We start from the raw sequence: 21,467 nt of genomic DNA on the forward strand, positions 1-21,467 counted from the left end.
AAACAACTCAGGATATATTACAGCAGGGGTGTCCAACCTTTTGGCTTCCCTGGGCCGCATCGGCCGAAAAAAATGTTTCTGAGGCCGCACAAATGTGCAAACGCTGCAGCAAGACAGAGGAGGGAGCCGGCAAGATGGTAAACACCTGGGGGCAGCAGAGGAAAACACTGCATCGCCCTCGACCGGGGCCGCACAAAATACTTCACGGGGCCGCAGGTTGGACACCCCTGTATTACGGCTTTAAACTGACAGCATGATCACTCGAAATTGGAAGAACTGTGATCGTTTAAATTTTTCATTCTGGTGGGCAAGTCTTTGCTCTAGTTATAGACTTGAAAGAATAAAAGCTGAGACTGTGGGGCATGGTAATATTCAAAAATTGATATGGGGCCCAATGACATCTTATGTTACCTCATTATAGTTGATAATAAGTAAGTGATTACTGTGATTCAGGTTTTTGTTTATTTTGGTACATATCCAGGGTAGGGTGGGGGAGTGATATTTATGCCATAATCTGATTTTTGAATTTTTATATTTGAGGTGGGTGGGAAGATATCATTATCTAAAATAGGGCAAAGTTTTTATGGTAATATATGTATTTATGTTCTATTGAATGATTATTGGGTGGGTGGATGGGTGGGGAAAAAAGGTTGATTATGAGCATTTTAAAATGTGCTTTTATTGTATCATTGTGCGTTGCATTTGTTGTATTGTATTGTTGAAGGTATGAAAATCAATAAAGATTTATAAAAAAATAAATAAATAAATAAGCTGCCAGCATGATCAATTGCAAGACTGTGGCAATAAGTTTTTGTTTTAAGAATCATATATTACATTCAATACAATTCTGGAAACAGAGGACAATAACATATGCTAACTTCTATGAACAAAGACAGAAAATAATAAAATGCTGATATAAAAGGAAGTTGTTGAAAACTACCTACATTTCCTGTGTGTACACAATCAGCAAACTATACTAAACTACTGGAGACATGTATCAGTCTAGTTAGGTATATAAATGACTGATAAAAGGTTCATTCTGTTCCTAAGAACATAAGAATAGCTTTACTGGGTCAGACCAATGGTCCATCAAGCCCAGTAGCCCGTTCTCATGATGGCCAATCCAGGTCACTAGCACCTGGCCAAAATCCAAGGAATAGCAATATTCCATGCTACCAGATCCAGAGCAAGCAGTGGCTTCCCCCATGTCTTTCTCAATAACAGACTATGGACTTTTCCTCCAAGAACTTGTCCAAACCTTTCTTAAAACCAGCTACACTATCCGCTCTTATCACAACCTCTGGCAATGAGTTCCACAGCTTAACTATTCTCTGAGTGAAAAAATGTTTTACTCCTATTCGTTTTAAAAGTATTTCACTGTAACTTCATCGAGTGTCCCCTAGTCTTTGTAATTTTTGATGGAGTGAAAAATAGATCCACTTGTACCTGTTCTACTCCACTCAGGATTTTGTAGACTTCAGTCATATCTCCCCTCAGCTGTCTCTTTTCCAAGCTGAAGAGCCCTAACCGTTTTGGTCTTGTCTTATACGAGAGGAGTTCCATCCCCTTTATCATCTTGGTCGCTCTTCTTTGAGCATTTTCTAGCACCACTATTTCTTTCCTGAGATAAGGAGACCAGAACTGAATGCAATACTCCAGATGGGATTGCACCGTGGAGCGATACTGGGGCATTTTAACATTCTTAGTCTTGTTAACTATCCCTTTTTTTAATAATTCCAAGCATCCTGCTTACATTTTTGGCCGCCGCCACACATTGGACAGAAGGTTTCATCGTATTGTCTATGATGATACCCAGATCCTTTTTTTATGCGCTAACCGTCAAGGTGGACGCTAGCATCTGGTAACTGTGATTCAGGTTATTCTTCACAATGTGCATCACTTTGCATTTGTCCACATTAAATTTCATCTGCCATTTGGACGCCCAGTCTTCCAATTTCTTAAGGTCCGCCTCCAATTTTTCACAATCCGCATGCGTTTTAACAACTTTGAACAGTTTAGTGTCATCTGCAAATTTAATCACCTCACTCGTCGTTCCAATATCCAGTCATTTATAAATAAGTTAAATAACACCAGTCCCAGTACAGACCCCTGCGGCACTCCACTGTTTACTCTCCTCCATTTAGAAAAATGAACATTTAACCCTGTTTTCTATTCGATAATTCCTAATCCACAACTGAACTTTGCCACCTATCTCAGGACTCCTTAATATTCTCAGGAGCCTCTCATGAGGAACTTTATCAAAAGCTTTCTGAAAATCTAGATACACTATATCAACCAGCTCACCTTTATCCACATGTTTATTCACACCTTCAAAGAACTGGAACTGGAAGAAAAAAAATAGAGGGCCTGTTGATATCTCCTTATCAGAGACGTCCTCAAATCCACAATCATTTCCCAAGAACTGTTCAGATTCTCATTCAGAATAACGTATCTGTTGGTGATGTCTGACTGTGAGTCCAACTTGCAGTCAAGACCTGAATGAAGGTTCTCAGCTGTTGGGACCTGTACTTCAATGCAGAATGTTGCCTGTATGAAGCCTCCTCCTCTGATGCAACAGAAATGGATACTGGGGAAGCTTGTGCCACTATCGATACCCTTCTAAATATCAAAATCAATTCTGTGCTCTTGATATTGCCATGGTTTTCAAAATAACTACGTATAAGCAATTCCATACTGGGACGCACCACAGATCTGTTTCCAACAGTAGCCAATCCAACTCTCAAGTTCCCGTCAATCCCAAAAGAGTAAATTAGATTTCATGTTGCTAGATCCTTGGAAAAAGCAGTGGATTTTCTCAAGCCCACCTTAATAATAGTTTATGGACTTTTCTTTTAGAAACTTGTCCTGCTACTTTTAAAACATTCTCTGTCAATAAATTCCAAACCTTAATTATATGTTGAGCGAAGAAATATTTTTTTCCAATTTATTCTAAATGTACTACTTAGTAACTTCAATATATGCCTTCTAGTCTTCTATACACTTTCACATCTCCTCTCAACCTCTTTTCCTCCAAGTTGAAGAGCCCTATCTCAAGCCTTTGAGTCTCTCTTGTGATATGATCCATGACTGATTGTGTTTTTGCCTCCCTTCTTGCCTTGTCTTGTGCCTCCTTACTCCTTTCCATGTCCTTTACCCTTTCTTTTCTTGTAGCCCTGTTGGTATGTCTGGGTTTTGCCTTTCTATGTCCTGTAAATTGTAGGTTCAACCTGCTTTTTAAACTGTCCACCATTTAGGGCTCCTTTTACTACGCTACGTTGGCGGTTTTAGCACGCACGCTAGACGCTAACACCTCCATTGAGCTGGCGTTAGTTTTTCCGCGTAGTGCAGGGGTTAGCGCGCGCTAAAAACGCTACCGCAGCTTAGTGAAAGGAGCCCTTAGTTTTGCATGCCAGTTATAGTGGTTTAGCAAATACAAATAAAAAAAATACAGCTTTTCCTCATAGGACAGTGGTCTCATCCCCTTTATCTTTTTCATCATCTTTCTCTGCATCTTTTCAAATTCCACTATATCTTTTATGAGATGCAGTGACCAGAATTGCACACAATGTTCAAGGGGCAGTCATACAATGGAGGGAAACAAAGGCATAATATTCTGTTTTATTCTTCATTTCATGCTCATTATTCCTGTTTTCAGGTCATTTATAGAAACATAGAAACATAGAAGATGACGGCAGAAAAAGGGCTATAGCCCATCAAGTCTGCCCACCGTACTGTCCCTTCCTCTTAAGTCTATACCCAGTGACTATTTATTCAGATTGACTCTCTTAGGGATCCCCTCTTTCCTCCTCTGACCCTCGTAGGGATCCCCTCTTTCCTCCACTGACCCTCGTAGGGATCCCACATATGTATCCCATTTATTCTTGAAGTCCAACACGCTATTGGCCTCGATCACCTGCGCTGGAAGCTCATTCCAACGGTCAACCACTCTTTCTGTGAAGAAGTACTTCCTTATGTCTCCACGAAATTTCCCGCCCCTGAGTTTGAGCGGATGCCCTCTGGTGGCAGAGGGTCCCCTGAGAATGAAGATATAATCTTCCACCTCGATACGTCCTGTGATGTATTTAAATGTCTCAATCATGTCTCCCCTCTCCCTACGTTCTTCTAGAGTGTAAAGCTGTAGTTTGTTTAGTCTCTCCTCGTATGAGAGACCTTTGAGACCCAAGATCCTCCTGGTGGCCATCCGTTGAACCGACTCGATTCTGAGCACATCTTTACGGTAATGAGGTCTCCAGAATTGTACACAGTATTCCAGATGAGGTCTCACCATGGTTCTGTACAATGGCATTATGACTTCAGGCTTCTTGCTGACAAAGCTTCTACTGATACATCCCAACATTTGCCTTGCTTTAGATGAAGCCCTCTCCACTTGATTGGCAGTTTTCATGTCTGCACTGATGATTACTCCTAGGTCTCGTTCCGCCGAAGTACTAGTTAAAGTTTCCCCATTCAAGGTGTAGTTTCTGCATGGATTACCGTTACCGAGGTGCATAACCTTACATTTCCCAGCATTGAAGCTCAGTTGCCAGGTCGAGGACCATCTTTCCAATGTAAGCAGGTCCTGTGTCATACTATCCTGTAAATTACATTCACTTACTGTATTGCATAGTTTAGCATCATCGGCGAATAATGTTATTTTACCCTGAAGCCCCTGAGTCAGATCCCCTATGAATATGTTGAAAAGGAGTGGGCCCAGGACTGAACCCTGCGGTACTCCGCTGGTCACCTCTGATGTTTTAGAGAGGGTACCGTATCATAAAAAGCAGCACATAAACAGGTGCCAGCTATCTTGGGGAGTGGGTCACACTTAGGACCTGATATTCAGCATTAACCAAGCAAAGTTAGCACATAAATAGGACCATATAAATAACTGTCCTATCTTCATGTGCTAGTCAGTAGCTGGTTTGTGCTGAATATTGGCTTAACCGGTTATCAGTTGGCAACCAAAAATGAAATTGGATATTCAAGGCCAGTCATCTGCTGAAAATTAGAATGTATCATTTTGCCCGGCACTGATATCAGGCTTACCAGTCTAAAATGTATTTATTTTAAAAACTTATACCTTGCCTAAGTAGCTTACAATTAAAACATTCATAATTTTAAAGCAATACTCACCAAACAAATAGACCCCTTTGGAACCCTTTTTATTTATTTATTTATTTATAATTTCAACTTAATACACCAAGCATTTAATATCTTGTACAGAAAGTTAGAAACTAAAGCATCTAATTCAAAAGTTAGAAACTAAAGCATCTGATTCAAAATAAATCAAATAAAGGTTGCAAGAAAATAAAATGTTTTTAATCTATCTCAAGACCTCAACAAATAGGATCTAAGATTAAATTGAGTGACAAAATGATTAGGTAATAAAGAACATAAGAAATCCTGAAGTTGCATCTGGTCGAGAATCTTTCATTCTTTTGAGGCTGTTACACTTTCTTCTTTTTAAAGGCATTTAAGGGACAGAAAACTGGATAAATGAGAAGGTTTTAGGACAACATATTTAACCGACTGATATCACTTGCATGGAAATCTAAGGTAAAATATACCACCTATTTCAGTTACTGCTGGTCTCAAAATCAAGAATTGTCGCCTCCTTTTTTGTGTTTCCTTTGAAACATCTGGAAATATCTGAATTTTATATCCCAGGAACCCTTTATAAAAACTGGTATTACGCTGGCTACCTTCCAACCTTTACATACCACCAGGGCCGGATTTAGATGAAAAGAGGCCCTAGGCTATTCCACTTATGAGGCCCTTTCACCTCCCATTTTTAAATTTGTAAATTACATGAGAGATAATAAAATACATCATTACTGTGATATACCGTATATCAATATGTTAAATGAAACATGTTGTTATTGGTACTAACCTTTATAAAAATGTGACACGGATTAAAAAAAAGTCGAGAACACTTATTTGCACATTTATTCTCAGCACCATATATAGTACTTGTAACAATAACTAATCAAACATAACACACAACATTTACAAAGAAACAAAATTCAAATAATGAAAATCTTTGACTACGAAAATAAAATACGCAATAAAAATGATCATATTTTCTATCAAATTAAATTAAATATATTCAATACATTGAAGATTAAACCAAATTCAATTCAGATAAATTTATTTCATAATAATTTGATTCCCCTCCGGAGCCGGGAAAGGGGGGGGGAGAGGAGCAGCGGGATCCGATCCAGAGCTGGAGAACGTGTGCAATTCGGATTTCCCACCCCCGGCTGAATTTTGATGAGTCGCTGGCGCAGGCGCCGTGAGGAGTGACACAGAAGCACACCTCACGCCACCAGGACTCACAATATTTCAACAGCGCATGCGTGCTCTAGAATTTTATTATTTATGATATAATCATGAAATATAAAATAAAGCACATAATATACATTTTAAAATATGCAAATTAAAACATGTTAAGAACTTACTTAGAATTCCGCGAAATGAAGATATTGTCACAAAAATTTTTTTCAATAGTCTATAAACACTTCACTAAAGTATTGAACCTACTGAACTCAAAAGGCGAGATTCAAATGATCGTGTATGCAATCCTAAAATAAGAATCTTTTCTAATAACATTAACACGTGTTTCATATTATCGAAGTAACACGAATATAACCGAATGTCGGGATATCAATAGGTCTGTTCGTTTGTCTGTTCCAATCTACACCAATCTGCACTTTATTTATGCAAGAACAAACCAGAGCTTAGTAGCATAAGGCAAGTCAATATTTGCCATAGCAATCAGTAAACGTATGAACTATACTTTGGTGCAATCTAGTATATACAAATGAACAGATCCAATGAGCTGAACGCGTTGATCTTAACCAATACATTTTTATGTTTGTTTATTAGTCATATGCGTAGAATTTCTCCTTATTTTCGGTTCAGTGTTTTAGTATTCACTGTTTTTAGAATAGTGTAATTTTAATTTTGCTAACAATTTGAATGTAGGCCCCTCTTGATCTTGAGGCCCTAGGCTGAAGCCTAGTTAGCCTATAGGAAAATCCGGCCCTGCATACCACATTTGATTTTAAAGATAAATTACAGAATTATTTAGAACTAACACAAGAAATTGCAGATCTATAAAGTACTCTGGGATTTATAAATCTCGCATATGTTTGACTGTGAAATAGAAGGCAAAATGTTACATAAATGATTTAAATTTGTTCAACAACTCATGTGATCCCTTTCAGATGAGAGTTGATTTATTTAAGTTTAGTAGAAAATTACAAATCTTAGAATTTTTTTTGAACAAAAGGATAGTGTTCAATTTGTTCTTTTGGTAGTAAAAAAGAAATTAAGATGGATTCCACCAGGCCACCTAATCCCACAATCACCACATTTAATCAATGTATACTTAGAGATGTAGCTTTGTTCGCGTTGTCTCCCATTGGGACGAGTGCTCAGCACGGGTAGGCAAGCGTAGGGAGGAGAGGAGGCAGCTTAGTGGTCGGCTGGTTTTCCTGCTGCTGAGCTGCCTCCCGATAGGCGGAGCACGGGAGTAACGGCTGAGCAGAGGTGATAAAGCTGGGACCGCAGAGGACCCGCCATCTTCCTGGGTCCTCCGAGGTGGCTTTTCTCACCCACCCCACCCCGTTTTTTTCTGGTTCGGTTTGTTGCTGGGGTATGGTTTGGGTTTTCGGTTATCTCAAGCAACTGGCTGGTGGAGCTCATCAGGAGATGAGCGGGGGGCTGGCAGGGAGCCGTGCCCGGGGTTCTGGTGTCTCAGGTTAAAGGAGCATGTTGGGACATGCCACCACCAGACCCTTGCTGGCATGGCAGGGTCGGGGGCCGAATATTACTGGTTATGGTTTACTGTGTAGCTCAGGAAACAGTTTTGTTATGTGAGTGTGTTAAATTAATTGATTGTTAATAAACAGAGCTGCGGCTATTTCTACCAAGAAAAAGGTGGTCTGGTTTGGGGGGGGGAGACAGGGGGCAAGCGGGCCAATACATATCCCACTATTACTTATCCAAGAAGACAGCAGCAATACAGTTTTTACGTAATGATGATATCATTATAAAAAACAACAACATGAAGAGTAAACCAGTACAAAGTTAACCTGATGAAGGATCTCATACACCCAGGACATTACTCAAATTTCTTTCCTGTCCTTCCTGGGGTGGTGTATTCATCATTGGTCCTATTCACATTTTCCAATTATTCTTATTAGGCTGAATTTTTGATACCATATGAAAATTCAAAAATTAGAAAAAGCACTTAACTTTAGCCCGATGGTTACTTAACCGTTTCACGCCTTGGTTTTGTCAGGGGCCATGCTACTTCTTCGGTATATCAAATCCACATCTCTTCATCAAAAGTTCTTCATGGAATCGCACGCAATCAATGTAATTCAGCCAAACTTTTGTTTTTTTGAGTAACCTTAGATTCTCAGTTTTGGGGGGATATCGCTATAAAAGCCACATACAAAGGCAGTGGGATCGTAATTATGAATACTATGGATTACATCAGTGAGATTATTTAGACAGTTATCATAACCAAAATTTTTAGGAAACTTTCAGGTGATACCACTACAGAGATTAAGGAAATCTTAGATTGCTATATACAATTGGGATTTGATATGGATTATTTGACTTTAAAAGAAAAAGATTTTTTGACAGTTCAACATCCTATTTGTGCTATATATTACCCAAAGTATACAAATCACTTACCAACCCTCCGGGCAGACCAATTGTTGCAGCTATTGGTTCTTTATGTGAACCAGTGTCTATTTTTATAGACACTTTCTTGAGACCTTTTGTTTCAAAAATTAGATCTTATGTTCAGGATTCTAGTCAAATTATTAATCTTATGAATTTGATGAAGGTATGTCCAATCTTATACTTGTGACTTTAGATATAGAATTGTTGTATATAAATATACCTCAAGATGAAGCTTTACATATATTACAACAAGTTTTGACTCAACATATAAATTTCCTTTCACAGACCCACTTGTTTTCTAATTAAATTAGCTACTATTGAGCTTAAAAATAATTATGTCTGTTTCTAAGGAGATTAACAACAGATAAAAAGCACATCAATGGGTGCCACAATAAGATTTTGAAGAAATTATTTTGAGTGAACATCCTTTCACACATTATATAGATCAGTGTTCTCCCCAGAATTTTTTTCCAGCCGGGTGGCATGAAAAAGTAGCCGGGTGAGGCAGGATGAGGAAATTTGGTGGTGGGGAAAATTAACCCCCTCTTTTACTAAGGTGCGCTAGCATTTTTAGCGCGCGCAAACCCCTGCGCTACGTGGGAAAACTAACACCAGCTCAACGCTGGCATTAGCATCTAGCGCGCGTGGCAATTCCTACGCGCGCTAAGCGCATGCTAAAACCACTATTGCAACTTAGTAAAAGGAGCCCTAAATGTGTACTATTTTTATTAGCTAATTATTATTATTATTTTCCAATGCTCAATATGACTTCCTTTTTTAAGGTTTGACACTTGGCCAGAATATTTTTACTAAATTTAAGAAGTATTTGCCCTTTTTCAAATGGTATAGAAGTTAAAAAAAGGGACAGGCGTTAATGAAATCATTAGGTTCAATCTAGCCATTTATTTCTGCATGAATTTAAACAACTAAAAAAAAAAGATAAATATAGCTCATCCAGTCATACAAGAATTGGCTCTACAGCAGGGGTGCCCACTCTTTGGGCTTGCGAGCTACTTTTAAAATGATCAACCAGCAATAAAAATGATCAACCAACAAGTCAAAATGATCTACCAACAATAAAATTTTTAAAAAAACACAAAGCACACTGTACGCAGAGAAAATGTTAATTGTCATTTATATTCCGCGGGTTTTCAAAGAGGTCAAGGCAGACGATTCTATGCAATGTCACCTCAGGAACAACTATACAAAAATAGACAAATATACCCCCTCCCTTTTTACTAAATTGCAATAGCGGTTTTTAGAGCAGGGAGATGCACTGAATGCCCTGTGCTGCTCTCGATGCTCATAGGCTCCCTGCACTAAAAACTGCTATTGTGGTTTAGTAAAAGGGGGCCATAGTGCAAAATATAGACAGCAGATATAAATTCTCTAAACAGACACATTTTGATCACTAAAAAAAATCATTTTTCCTACTTTTTTGTCTGGTGATTTCATGAGTCTCTGCTTGCACTTCCTTCTTCTGACTATAAATCCAATATTTTTTTCTTTCTGCCCCTCCCCTTTTCTTTCTATTTCTCTTTCCTTCTCTCTCCCCCTGCCCCCCCCCAAGCCATCGCGCCAATCTCTCCACTTCCCCGATTCTTTCCCTACCCCCTAAGCCACCATGCCAATTTCTCCCTGCTTCCACGAGCCAGGCCAGGAATGTACAAGCGCCGGACTCACAAGACTTCACCTCTGATGTCAATTCTAACGTTGGAGAGGAAGTTCCAGGCCAGCCAGGCAGCGATTGGCTGGCCCAGAACTTCCTCTCTGACGTCAGAATTGACGTCGGAAGTGAAGTCTTGTGAGTCCAGCGCTTCTACGTGCCTGGCCTGGCTCAGGGAGGCAGGAAGAAAAAGATTGCCAAGGCAACGCGATCTTCTCACATTGCCTTTGCGATCTACTGGTCGATCGCGCTCGACCATTTGGTCACTCCTGCTGTTATAGTATCCTGTCCTGACCTGAGGAAAGGGGTTTAGTCCCCAAAAAACTGCCTTATTTCCATTTCCTATTTATAAACTTTAATCAATAGATACAATACTACTTGATTCTACGTAAAGCAACAAAAAATTTTTTTGCTACCTTTTGTAGTTTCTGCTTTAATCATCTTGTCTTCACTTTTCTTTCTAGCCAGCATCTGTTCGCTCTGTCTTCCATGCAGCATCAGCCCCTTCCATCCACTGTCCGCCCTCTCCCCGTTCCATATGGCATCTTCCCTCTTTTTATGCTCCTTCAATAAACTGTCTATCCTGTGCCCCTTCTCTTCTCCTTTGTACATGATTGATCTCAGCTCTGCCACCTCTCCATTTTTCTCTCTCTGTCACCACCCCGTCCCCTATGCTCTGGCAGCTCTCTCTTCTCCTTTCTTTCCTTCACACCCCACAGTTTGATATCTTCCCTTCCCTGATTCTCTGGCATCTCACTCCTTTCCTTTTCTTCCATCTCTCCCTCCCCCTCCATGCTCTGACATCTCCTCCTTCCTTTCCCCCTTCCTTTTCCCTTGGTCTGGCATACTTTCCTCCTTCCCTCCATGCCCTGGCATCTCTTCCTCCTCCCTTCCCTCCAAACCCTGGCATCTCGTTTCATTCCCTCCCTCATCTTCTTTCTCCCTCCAGTTGGGTGCAGCAAGTCTCTCCCCCTCTGCTCCCTTTCCTCCTTCTGTCATCCAAGACCTGGCGTCATGAACTAGCATTCACAATTCGCTGCTGTTGCCAGCTTCAGGCCTTCTTCTCTGTCGGGTCCTGCCTTCATGGAAACAGAAGTAGGCAGGACCCGGCAGAGAGGAAGGCCTGAAGCTGGCAACAGCAGTGAATTGTAAATGCTGTTGCTAGCCGAAGAAGTTCATGACGCCAGGCCGAGCACCCGGGGCAGACTGCTACTCTCCCCCCCCACAACCCTCCTATCTCTCCCTCCCTCCCATCACGAGACTCTAAACAGCACTGCTCTACTCTAAGCAGGCTGCTTTCTCCTGCTGTGATTCCCTCTGGCATGTCATTGATGAGGTAAGGAGGAAGAGATAGGAGGGTCGGATCGGGTTGGGGGCGCCCGGGATGATGTTGAGGCTGCTGCTGCTGCCAGCGAATCCAGCAAGGGTGAGGCCCCAAAGCACAGCACTGGCGGGCCCCCCCTGACCATTTCGGGCCCTAGGCCTGTGCCTACTGGGCCTATCCTTTAATCTGGCCCTGCTTCCCCCCCATATGCCCTGACATCTCTCTCTTCCACTCCATGGTATGGTATCTCCTTTCCCTCCCTCCCATGGTCTTTGCATCTCTTTCCTCCTGTTCCTGATCTTTCTTCTCCCTCCTTCCCTCTCTCTCCCCAATTGGGTGCAGCAGTATTTCTCTTCCCCCTCCCCCATTGGGTACAGCAGTATCATCAGCATTTCTCTTCCCCCCCCAATTGGGTACAGCAGAAGCAGCATTTCTCTTCCCCCTCCCCATAATTGGGTGCAGCAGCATGACTCTTCCCCCTCCCCCTATTGGGTAAGGCAGCAGTATCATCATCAGCATTTCTCTTAACCCCTCAATTGGGTACAGCAGAAGCACCAGCATTTCTCTTCCCCCTCCCCCTCTAATTTGGTACAGCAGCATTTCTCCTCCCATTCCCCCCTTCCCCTCCCCCCGTCTCACACACCCAGCAGATTCGCTACAGACAAAGGCAAGTTGCAAGTTTCCCTTGGTCGCTGACCTATCTCCCAAAGGGCAGCGACAGAGGGAAGCTTACAACTTGTTGCTTTTGCTTACTTCGGGCCTTTCTCATTGCCGGGTCCTGCCTTCGCGGAAACAGAAAGTAGGCAGGACCCGGCAGCGAGAAAGGCCTGAAGTAAGCAAGAGCAAGTAAGCTTCCCTCTGTGGCTGGCCTATCTCCCGCATGCTCCGGGGCTCTAATGGTCCGTGCCGGCTTCTTTTCTCTACCTCCCCCCCCCCGCCCCCGACGTAACTTCCGGTTTCGGAGGGAAGCCGGGTTCGAGTCGCTTGCTGGGGGTTTTTTTTTGTTTAAAGTCCGGCGGGTCTTTCGGCGGCTCTTCAGGCTGCGCGTTAAGCAGTGGTGGCAGCAGGATTCGGCAGATGACAGCCGGGCGGGCATCTAAATTTGCTGGGCGTTGCACCCGGCTGAAAAGCGCTGGGGAGAACACTGTAGATTATATTTTTCTATTATAGATGATATATTTATATATAGATGATTATTTTTCTATTATAGATGATATTTTTCTATAGATGGAAATTTTATATAGATGATATTTTTTTATTATGGAAAGGAAGTATCATCCATTTAGATGAATTATATCAATGGATTAATGCTCAGGATTGCAATCTGAGGTTCACAATGAGTTTTGATTACAAGCAAAGTGCTTTTCTTGATATATTGATCATGAAAGAAGATTATTATTTTTCAACCACTATTTATAGGAAGCCAACAGACAAGAATCAATTTTTACAATTTGAAAGTTATCATTAAAGGCGTTTGAAAGAAAATTTATCTTTTTCACAATTCCTAAGGCTAAGAAGACTTTGGGCTCCTTTTACTAAGATGCGTTAGCGGTTTTAGTGCACGGTACAATGCCACGCGCGCTAAACGCTAATGCCTCCATAGAGCTTGCGTTAGTATTTTTCATTTAGCGCATGCTAAAAACGCTAGCGCACCTTATTAAAAGGAGCCCTTTGTCGTACTATGGATAAATTTGATAAACAAGCATGAACTATGGCAAACAAATTTGGTGATAGAGGTTATCCAGAAAGTTGCATTCATAGAGAAATGCAAAAAGCCTCCCACCTCCCTTTTATAAAGCTGTTCTAGTGGCTGCCACTATGGTAACTTCCCCGAAGCCCATAGACATTTAAAGGGCTTCAGGGCTTTTGCTGTGTGGCTTTGTAAAAGAGGGAGCAAGACAGCTGACAGAACACAATTATTGCAAATGAATAAGGCACGTCCTGTTCCTGACATTGTTTGTACTTTGAAATTTTCAGCATTCTCTCATGACATTACAAGAATTCTAAAGAAACTGGCATATTTTGGAAACAAAACCTTATTTCCAAAATAAAAGGCTGATAGCAGCAAACTCCAGAGATAGAAATATTAAAGAAATAGTTGCCCCTTCCACACTACCATCAACACAACAAAGAATATAAAACACAATTGGTCATTATCCTTGTGAAGTGTTCAGTTTGTGCGGTATCTTTAAGTATTACAGAAGTTATACATCCACGAACAAAAAGGAAATATATTTAAGACACCTTTCCCATTGTGAAACTCAGAATATAATATGCATAATCATTTGTCCATGTGCATTACTGTATATTAGAAAAATTATCAGGAAAATTAAAGCTAGAATCATCAAACCTTGAAGTAATATTAGAAGGAAAAATCTTAATGCACTCTTAGTTAAACGTTGTGTATCTCTGGATCATTCATTTGATGATTTGAGGTTTTTTTGTATTCGCTGAAATTAAAGAATCTTGGAGGTGTGGTAATATTGACTATATACTTTTACGTAAGGAATAACGCCTAATTTTTTTATTTTGACACCATTTATCCAGCAGGTCTAAATCAAGAAATAGATTATAGTTTTTTTAAATAAATGTGCTGTAATTTTAATTCATTTTTTATAAATGTGCTGCACTTTTTGTTTTTGATTTTTTTACATGCATGCCTTACTATTTTATTGCTAATATCAAAGGACAATGTCTCAACTTCTTATCGATTTTTTATCAATTTTTTCTGGGGCTTCAGACATGCCATTTGGTCGCCCGTTTTTACCAGCAATACAAAACTCTTAGTGGCTATGGCTGTGGCTTCTTCATTTGCCCACTCTATAAAAGTTTTTAACGTTTTTTATATACCGTATTTGCCGGCGTATAAGATGACTGGGCGTATAAGACGACCCCCCAACTTTTAGTTAAAATATAGAGTTTTGTTATATACTCGCCGTATAAGACTACCCCTTCTTCCGCACACCTTCTCTACCGCCCCGAGTGCAGCACAGCCGGCCAGGTCCCCTTACTTTTGTGGCACTTCCCCGACCGACCGACAACAGCCCCGGTCCGACAAACCTCCCTGCCCTTAACCGCGAATCTAAATTACCTTCTTACAGCTGCTGTAAGAAGGTAATTTAGATTCGCGGCTACAGGGCAGGGAGGATTGTCGGACCCGGGCTGTTATCGGTCGGTCGGGGAAGTGCCACAAAAGTAAGGGAACCTGGCCGGCTGTGCTGCAACCGGGGCGGGGCGGCCGCCCCTCTCTCTTGGTAGCCACTCGAACCGCGAGGCTACTCTCCTTCTCCTTATCTGCCCTGCCTGCAGCACAGAGCCGAACGGAAGTCTTCCCGACGTCAGCGCTGACGTCGGAGGGAGGGAGGGCTTTGTTTAAGCTTTGTTTAAGCCCTCCCTCCCCTCCGACGTCGGGAAGACTTCCGTTCGGCTCTGTGCTGCAAGCAGAGAAGGTAGGGAGAAGAAGAGCCGCGTACATCCAGAAGACTGAGCATCCAGCCCCGCAGGAGCCCCGCGACCCTCGGAGGCATCCCCATGGGATCCCCGCGACCCTAGGGGGCGTCCCCATGGGTCCCCGCGACCCTAGGGGCTTCCCCGTGCAGCTCTCTAATGTAAAGTAAGGGCATGTAAACAGTACCCGGCGTATAAGACGACCCCCGACTTTGGGGAGGATTTTAAGGTACTGAAAAGTCGTCTTATACGCCGGCAAATACGGTATATATTTTTGTATATTTTTTATCTTATTTTTCTTATATAAAGGACTGGACTGGCGGCATCCATATAAGGAAATTAACATCATAGCCAGTACCGCTACCACATGTAAGACACATAATGTTGTATATATTATTTTATGCCCATGTGACCTAATATACGTGGGCAGAACAAGCCGTCAGATGAACATCAGACTTAATGAACATAAGTCCAGGATAATGAATGGAGTAATGGAGGCCCCTCTAGTTCAACATTGAGTAACCCACGATCACGATGTTACTGATATAAGATGGCGGATCATAGCACACATAAAAGAAGGGTGGGAGGGTGGAAACTACAAACAGAGGTTAAATTGGCTGGAACAGAAATGGATTTACAGGTTAGATACGGTGGAGCCAGGGGGTTTAAACCAAGAAGTGGAGTGGAGCACTTTACTGTAAAGGGTGTCCCTGATTTGCTATTTAAAAAAACTGACGTCATAATGTGGGGGAGGTACTTATATCAGGAAAAAAGACGCCGCGGCCATCTTTGTTAGATCAGAAAATTCAGATATCGGGATGGTCTGTTAAAATTGGAAAAAAAAGGGTGAGCATATGATTTTCATACATATTATATGGTTCCCTTGAATACTAATATGACTGTTATTGAAAGAATTATGGGGACAGGAGTTACATTGTCTTCTCTTATTTACATAGGGGACTTAATCTTGAAAAAGCCTCACGGCGAAACATGTCGATGTGACAGGTCCCTGACCCGATCCTACAAAGGAAATAACATCTTTTAAGATAAGTTATTTATCCACAAGTATTTATGAGAGCACTATGCACTTTATATAAGAAAAATAAGATAAAAAATATACAAAAAAATATATATAAAAAACATTAAAACTTTTATAGAGTGGGCAAATGAAGAAGCCACAGCCATAGCCACTAAGAGTTTTGTGTCGCTGGTAAAAACGGGCGACCGAATGGCATGTCTGAAGCCCCAGAAAAAATTGATAAAAAATCGATAAGAAGTTGAGACATTGTCCTTTGATATTAGTTATAAAATATTGGTCAATGCTTGAGGAATGACTGGGGTATGTACTATTTTATTGTTCATCTGGATTATTTATATTTTTCTTTTTTTTAAAAAAGGTGGTTATTAAGAGAAAACATAACATATATATGTTGGACAGTAAAGATGAGGTGCTGAACAAAATTATAAAGAGCAAACTAATTAGGAAATATGCAAGTTACATAAAATAAATTGAACATGTGACAGCACAATAGATCTGTTGAAATACTAGGTCTCCAGCTATGTCAGCAGCAGTGTAAATCCACCACTAATCCAGGGTACTTTATGACAGGGAACCAAGATGCAGAGGAGACAAGCAATCATTCTTTCCACAGCATATCTAAAAGCTGAGCAATGCAGCATCCAAGAACTATTGTAAGATCCAGACAAAGCATTCATAAACACTTTGCTATTGAGGATTTATAGAAACTGTAACATCACAGATCGGTTACATAGTAAGGAAGAATAGGTGTGAAATATCACACAGTGGTTTTTGTCCATCAGAACTGCCAGGAATAATAAAATTAAGTTATAGCCACTTTGAGCTGTGCACTGTTCAAGGGTTATGTCTCACCTATTCAATGGCAAATGCCTTGTTTCTCTGCGCTCTAAAGAACAGGATTCTCAACAGTGATCAATTACTCGGGAGAGGAAAACGGTGACGAATTTCAAAAAAGCATGGGCTAAACACAGAGGATCTCTAATTAGAAAATGAATGCTATAAACTGAATAACTATAGCTGCTACTGGGCAGACTTGAACGGTCTGTGTCCTGTATATGGCAATTCGGTTTAGAATGGGCTGGAGAGGGCTTTGATGGGAACTCCAGTAACTTTACAGTCTATGGGCTCCTTTTACTAAGCTGCGCTAGTGGTTTTAGCAGAGCACACTGAGCTGGCATTAGTTTTTGGCACGTAGCACGGGCTTAGCGCGCACTAAAAACGCTAGCACACCTTAGTAAAAGGAGCCCTATGTCCTGAAAACAATGAGATGGTTGGTGTTGAAGATTTCCTGAAATTTACAGGTGTGATAGGTGTCACAGATGATATGAAAACTGAGATTGTGAATGAATCAAAATTAAGTGAATATATTAAAGTTTAGGGAATTAAAATGAGATCTAGTGAAAAGCCTGAGACCTTGTAATTAAAGATTAAAATAATTGTAAAAGTCCTCTGCTTACAGACTGGCATGTCTAGATTTCTGTATTTGCACTTTAGCTGTGCTGAGGAAGTTCAGAAGTTTAACTTTGTGACTCTTAAGACATAGGCAAATTTATGTACCATTGTTCATATACATCAAGGAGCAGGAAACTTCGGGTTTTTACAGAGAGAATCTGTTCCTTATAGATTAGAACATACAATGCTAATTGTGAGGTCATACAGAAGTTAGGATGTGTCTGCAAGATGCAGGCCTTTTACTGACATGATTGGTGTCTGAAAAGGTCAGAGATCAAAAGTGATTTAGAAGAAAAAAGTGAAACTCTGCCACCTGCTGGGTTTAAAAACATAACATTAGAATGGACAACATTAAAATTAAGGATTTAAATGTAACATTGACGTAAAGTATTCTTGGCAAGGAAGTCATGTGATCAACTGTGCCATTGTATTCTAAAGCATTATAATTACTATAAATGATGTCACATAGGGTTTGTCCTTGCTTTCTTCTTTGGAGAGCACTGAAATTGTATTGGCTCTCCCCAGACATAGGAGAACTATTAATAAAACCTATTTTATTATTACATGGCTTTTCCGCATGTCTGTTATTTGAATTCACAGAACGGAGTCTCTAGCCCAGTCATGGGAGAGAGAATCCATTCTGGCAATTCTTTTGGCCCCGATGTTCAAGTCTTCCAGCCTGACCTGAACATTGGATAGGCTGGAGTGAGCTTCAACGGCACCTCCAGTAGCTGGAACCTAAGGACAGTATCAGGTTGACTTTACAGACTATGGCCCAGAAATATCAAAGTAAAGAGACAATTTAATTTAATCTAATCATGAATCTATGGGCAGACTGGATGAACCATTCAGGTCTTTATCTGCTATCATTTACTATGTTACTTTATCCAACAGAGCCTGGAAATTCTTTAGAATCATCCAAATAGTAGCCAAGCCAGAATATATATAATAATTTAAATAATTAAAGACCATATTTTACCTCCAATCAAATTAGCCTCTGAATACATGGACCTCAGCTAATGAAAACAAACTAAAAGCCGCAGTGTTTTTAAAATGGCTGACTTTGCAAAGTGTCAGCTGAAGTCATATCTCCACAGAGAGGCTAGTTCCTAAGGAGTTTATCATTCCAAATTTATTTATTTAAATTTCTGCTAAACTTTATATAAAAAGCATTTATTCGGAGAACTCTACCATAACTCCATTACTTGCAATGCATACACACACAAAGAAGAGTAGTGCCCCCACCCCGCCTACCTTACAATCTCTTGTGGTCTAGTCAGAGCACAAGTGACCCTCAGTTGCTCTTGCCTATGTCAGCTCTATTCTCAAAATGGATGTTGTGATCTCTTGCAACAGCCTTGCAAGATTGCCACTAGAGGTCATGACAACCATTCAGCATGAGCAGGAGTGACTGGAAATCACTCCGCCTTGACTATATCCTAGACTGCCAGGGATTGTAAAATAAGCCTGAGACGGGAACCTGCAGAGGGGCAGGCAGGAAAGGCAACTGCTGTTTTGGAGGGAAATGGGAGGGAGGGAGACAAATAGGACAACACACAAATTTTCAGCTTCCACCAAAAACATAGTGTTAGTTTCTGTCGAAACTGAAATCATGGCCATAGGCTTTTCCAAAACCAAAACCAGGCAGAAAAAAAATATTCTGAGCCAGTCACTGTAACTTAAATTTCAGGCAGCCTCTAGTATATCTGTATGTAAAAAGTTAACAACACACATATAGTACTTTTATGTGGCTTTAGAGTATATACTTACATATTTGGGTTGTTTTTTTTGTGTGTAAGATAGCAACGTCATGATCTGTGTGTATATTTCACAGACTGACATTTACACCAGCTTTTGAGTAGGTGTAAAGGCCACAGCTTCATTTCTGTTGTATTTGTGCCCATATTTTATAAAGATATCAAACAAAAAAGGCATCTCCTTGCCTTTTCAATCTAAGTACCTTGTTAAAAAATTATTGTTTTAGTCAATACATAATTGGGTTTACATTAATATGCGTTAAACCTAATATCACATTATGAGAGCCTTCCATAAAGAGGATACTCAAGCAATAATCTTCCAAGGCAGGATTTCACAAAAATAAAGCACATAAGTCAGATAAGCAATGCTCATACCTTGCTCATTCGTTGTCTGTGTAGGATCTTTTAACAGGGCTGCATATTTGTGCAAAAGGTTCACCATCACCTCCAGTAGCCCCACTTCCCTGAATACATCTTTAAAGATGGGGTCATGCCGGGTAAACTTGAGTAGTGTTTTTGTTGCAATGATGCTGCATTGGTATGAAGTGCTAGATTTCAGAAGGATACTGACACTGATCAGTTCCTTACAAGGGATGTAGTTCAAGCTGAAAACAATAAATTCAAGCATCTCAAAATACTTAGCCTGCACCTCAGGCAACTTGGAAATCTTCTCAGCAAACTGAGATAATGTGTGCTGTGATTCCAAAATGAAGTAGTTTGCATTGTCTGCTACATAAATATTTGTGATAGCATCAAGGACGATCCGTGCAAGGTAGCTGGATTTTGCTTTCAGAAATGCATTCTGGAGGACAGAGAAGGCTTGGATATTCTTCATACTGTGACCTGAAACAGGCACAAGAAACAGCAACCGCATCAGTTAGACATATCTAATGACAGGGGAATCACAGAAGCATTTAAACACAGAAAGAAAGGAATGACTTGGCTTAATCCATCTTCACAAAACATAACCACAATAAATATAGTTTATTTCTTATACTTTTATTATGCACCTACTGTATGTTTTCTTCTATGTTTATGTAATTTTTATATAATTTGCTATTTTATTTTTCTGTGTTTTGCCATTTATGAATTAAGAATTTATAGGAGTCTAACAAATGGAATTAAATATCTGAAGGACAAGAATCTAGTAACAGAGAAATATGATGGCAGATAAAGATCATTCCCCTGATTATACATAGGTAATCCACAATTGGGCATCCAAATTTAGGCAGAGAGCCCAATGTGCAAATAAACTAATTACTGTATATACTTGAATATAAACTGAGGTAATCATTTTTTCCTAAAAAAAGGGGGGAAAAGGTTAATTCGAATACAAGTTGAGGATTTATACTCAAGTGCCATGCCTTGCCAGATTCCGCACCCAACCACACCCCTCCCTCCCTGCTCGTCTCTGCAACCAGCACCTCTCCCTCCCTCCCTCCCCTCCCCTTCCAGGTTCTGTACCCTGTCCCCTGATGCCACTAGAAAACCTAACTTGAAAGCCCTGGTGGTCCAGCGATGAAACGGGGCAAGAGCAATCTTCCTACACTCCTGCCCTATGCAGAGCCATTATCTAAGATGGCTGCCACGGGTTCTCATATCAACTTCATGAGTTCCTGTGATCTCGTAAGGTTGTTGTGAGAACTCGCAGCAGCCATTTTAGATGTTAGCTCTACACGGCACAGGAGCATCGGAAGATCGTCCCTGCTCCGGTTCACCACTGGACCAACCAGGGCTTTCAAGGTAGGTTTTCTAGAGGTCTGGGAAGTGGGAGGGAGGTGTGATGTTTCAGAATCAGCTAGGACAAGAGGTGGGAGGGATCCCTCCTGTCCCGGTTCACCACTGGACCACCAGGGCTTACAGCAGGCCCAGGGGAGGCCTGCAACATATCCAGGAAGGGAGCGGGGTGAGTGCTGACTCGACTATAAACCAAAATCCCCATTTCTGGGCCATTTTTGGGCCCAAAAATCTTGGTTTATGTTTGTGTATATACAGTAAGTTAATTAGGTGCTAACAACCAATTATTGGTTAGAGTTAATCTGCATTTAATAAACACTAATTTACAAATATGCCTGCATCAACGTA

At 40.8% G+C, this 21,467-nt stretch overlaps 1 protein-coding gene across 5 annotated transcripts in view; it reads right to left on the reverse strand.

Annotated features, from left to right (window-relative positions):
- WDFY3 (WD repeat and FYVE domain containing 3) overlaps positions 1 to 21,467 on the reverse strand; it is a 642,313-nt gene that overhangs the window by 356,854 nt on the left and 263,992 nt on the right. For all 5 annotated transcript variants that reach the window (XM_033914678.1, XM_033914667.1, XM_033914648.1 and 2 more), the window contains exon 9: positions 19,758 to 20,225. In XM_033914678.1, coding sequence (XP_033770569.1) covers positions 19,758 to 20,225 — 468 coding nt within the window. The remainder of the gene's footprint in view (positions 1 to 19,757; positions 20,226 to 21,467) is intronic.

Source organism: Geotrypetes seraphini, chromosome 1, assembly GCF_902459505.1.
Source record: "Geotrypetes seraphini chromosome 1, aGeoSer1.1, whole genome shotgun sequence".
NCBI classification, from domain to species: domain Eukaryota; kingdom Metazoa; phylum Chordata; class Amphibia; order Gymnophiona; family Dermophiidae; genus Geotrypetes; species Geotrypetes seraphini.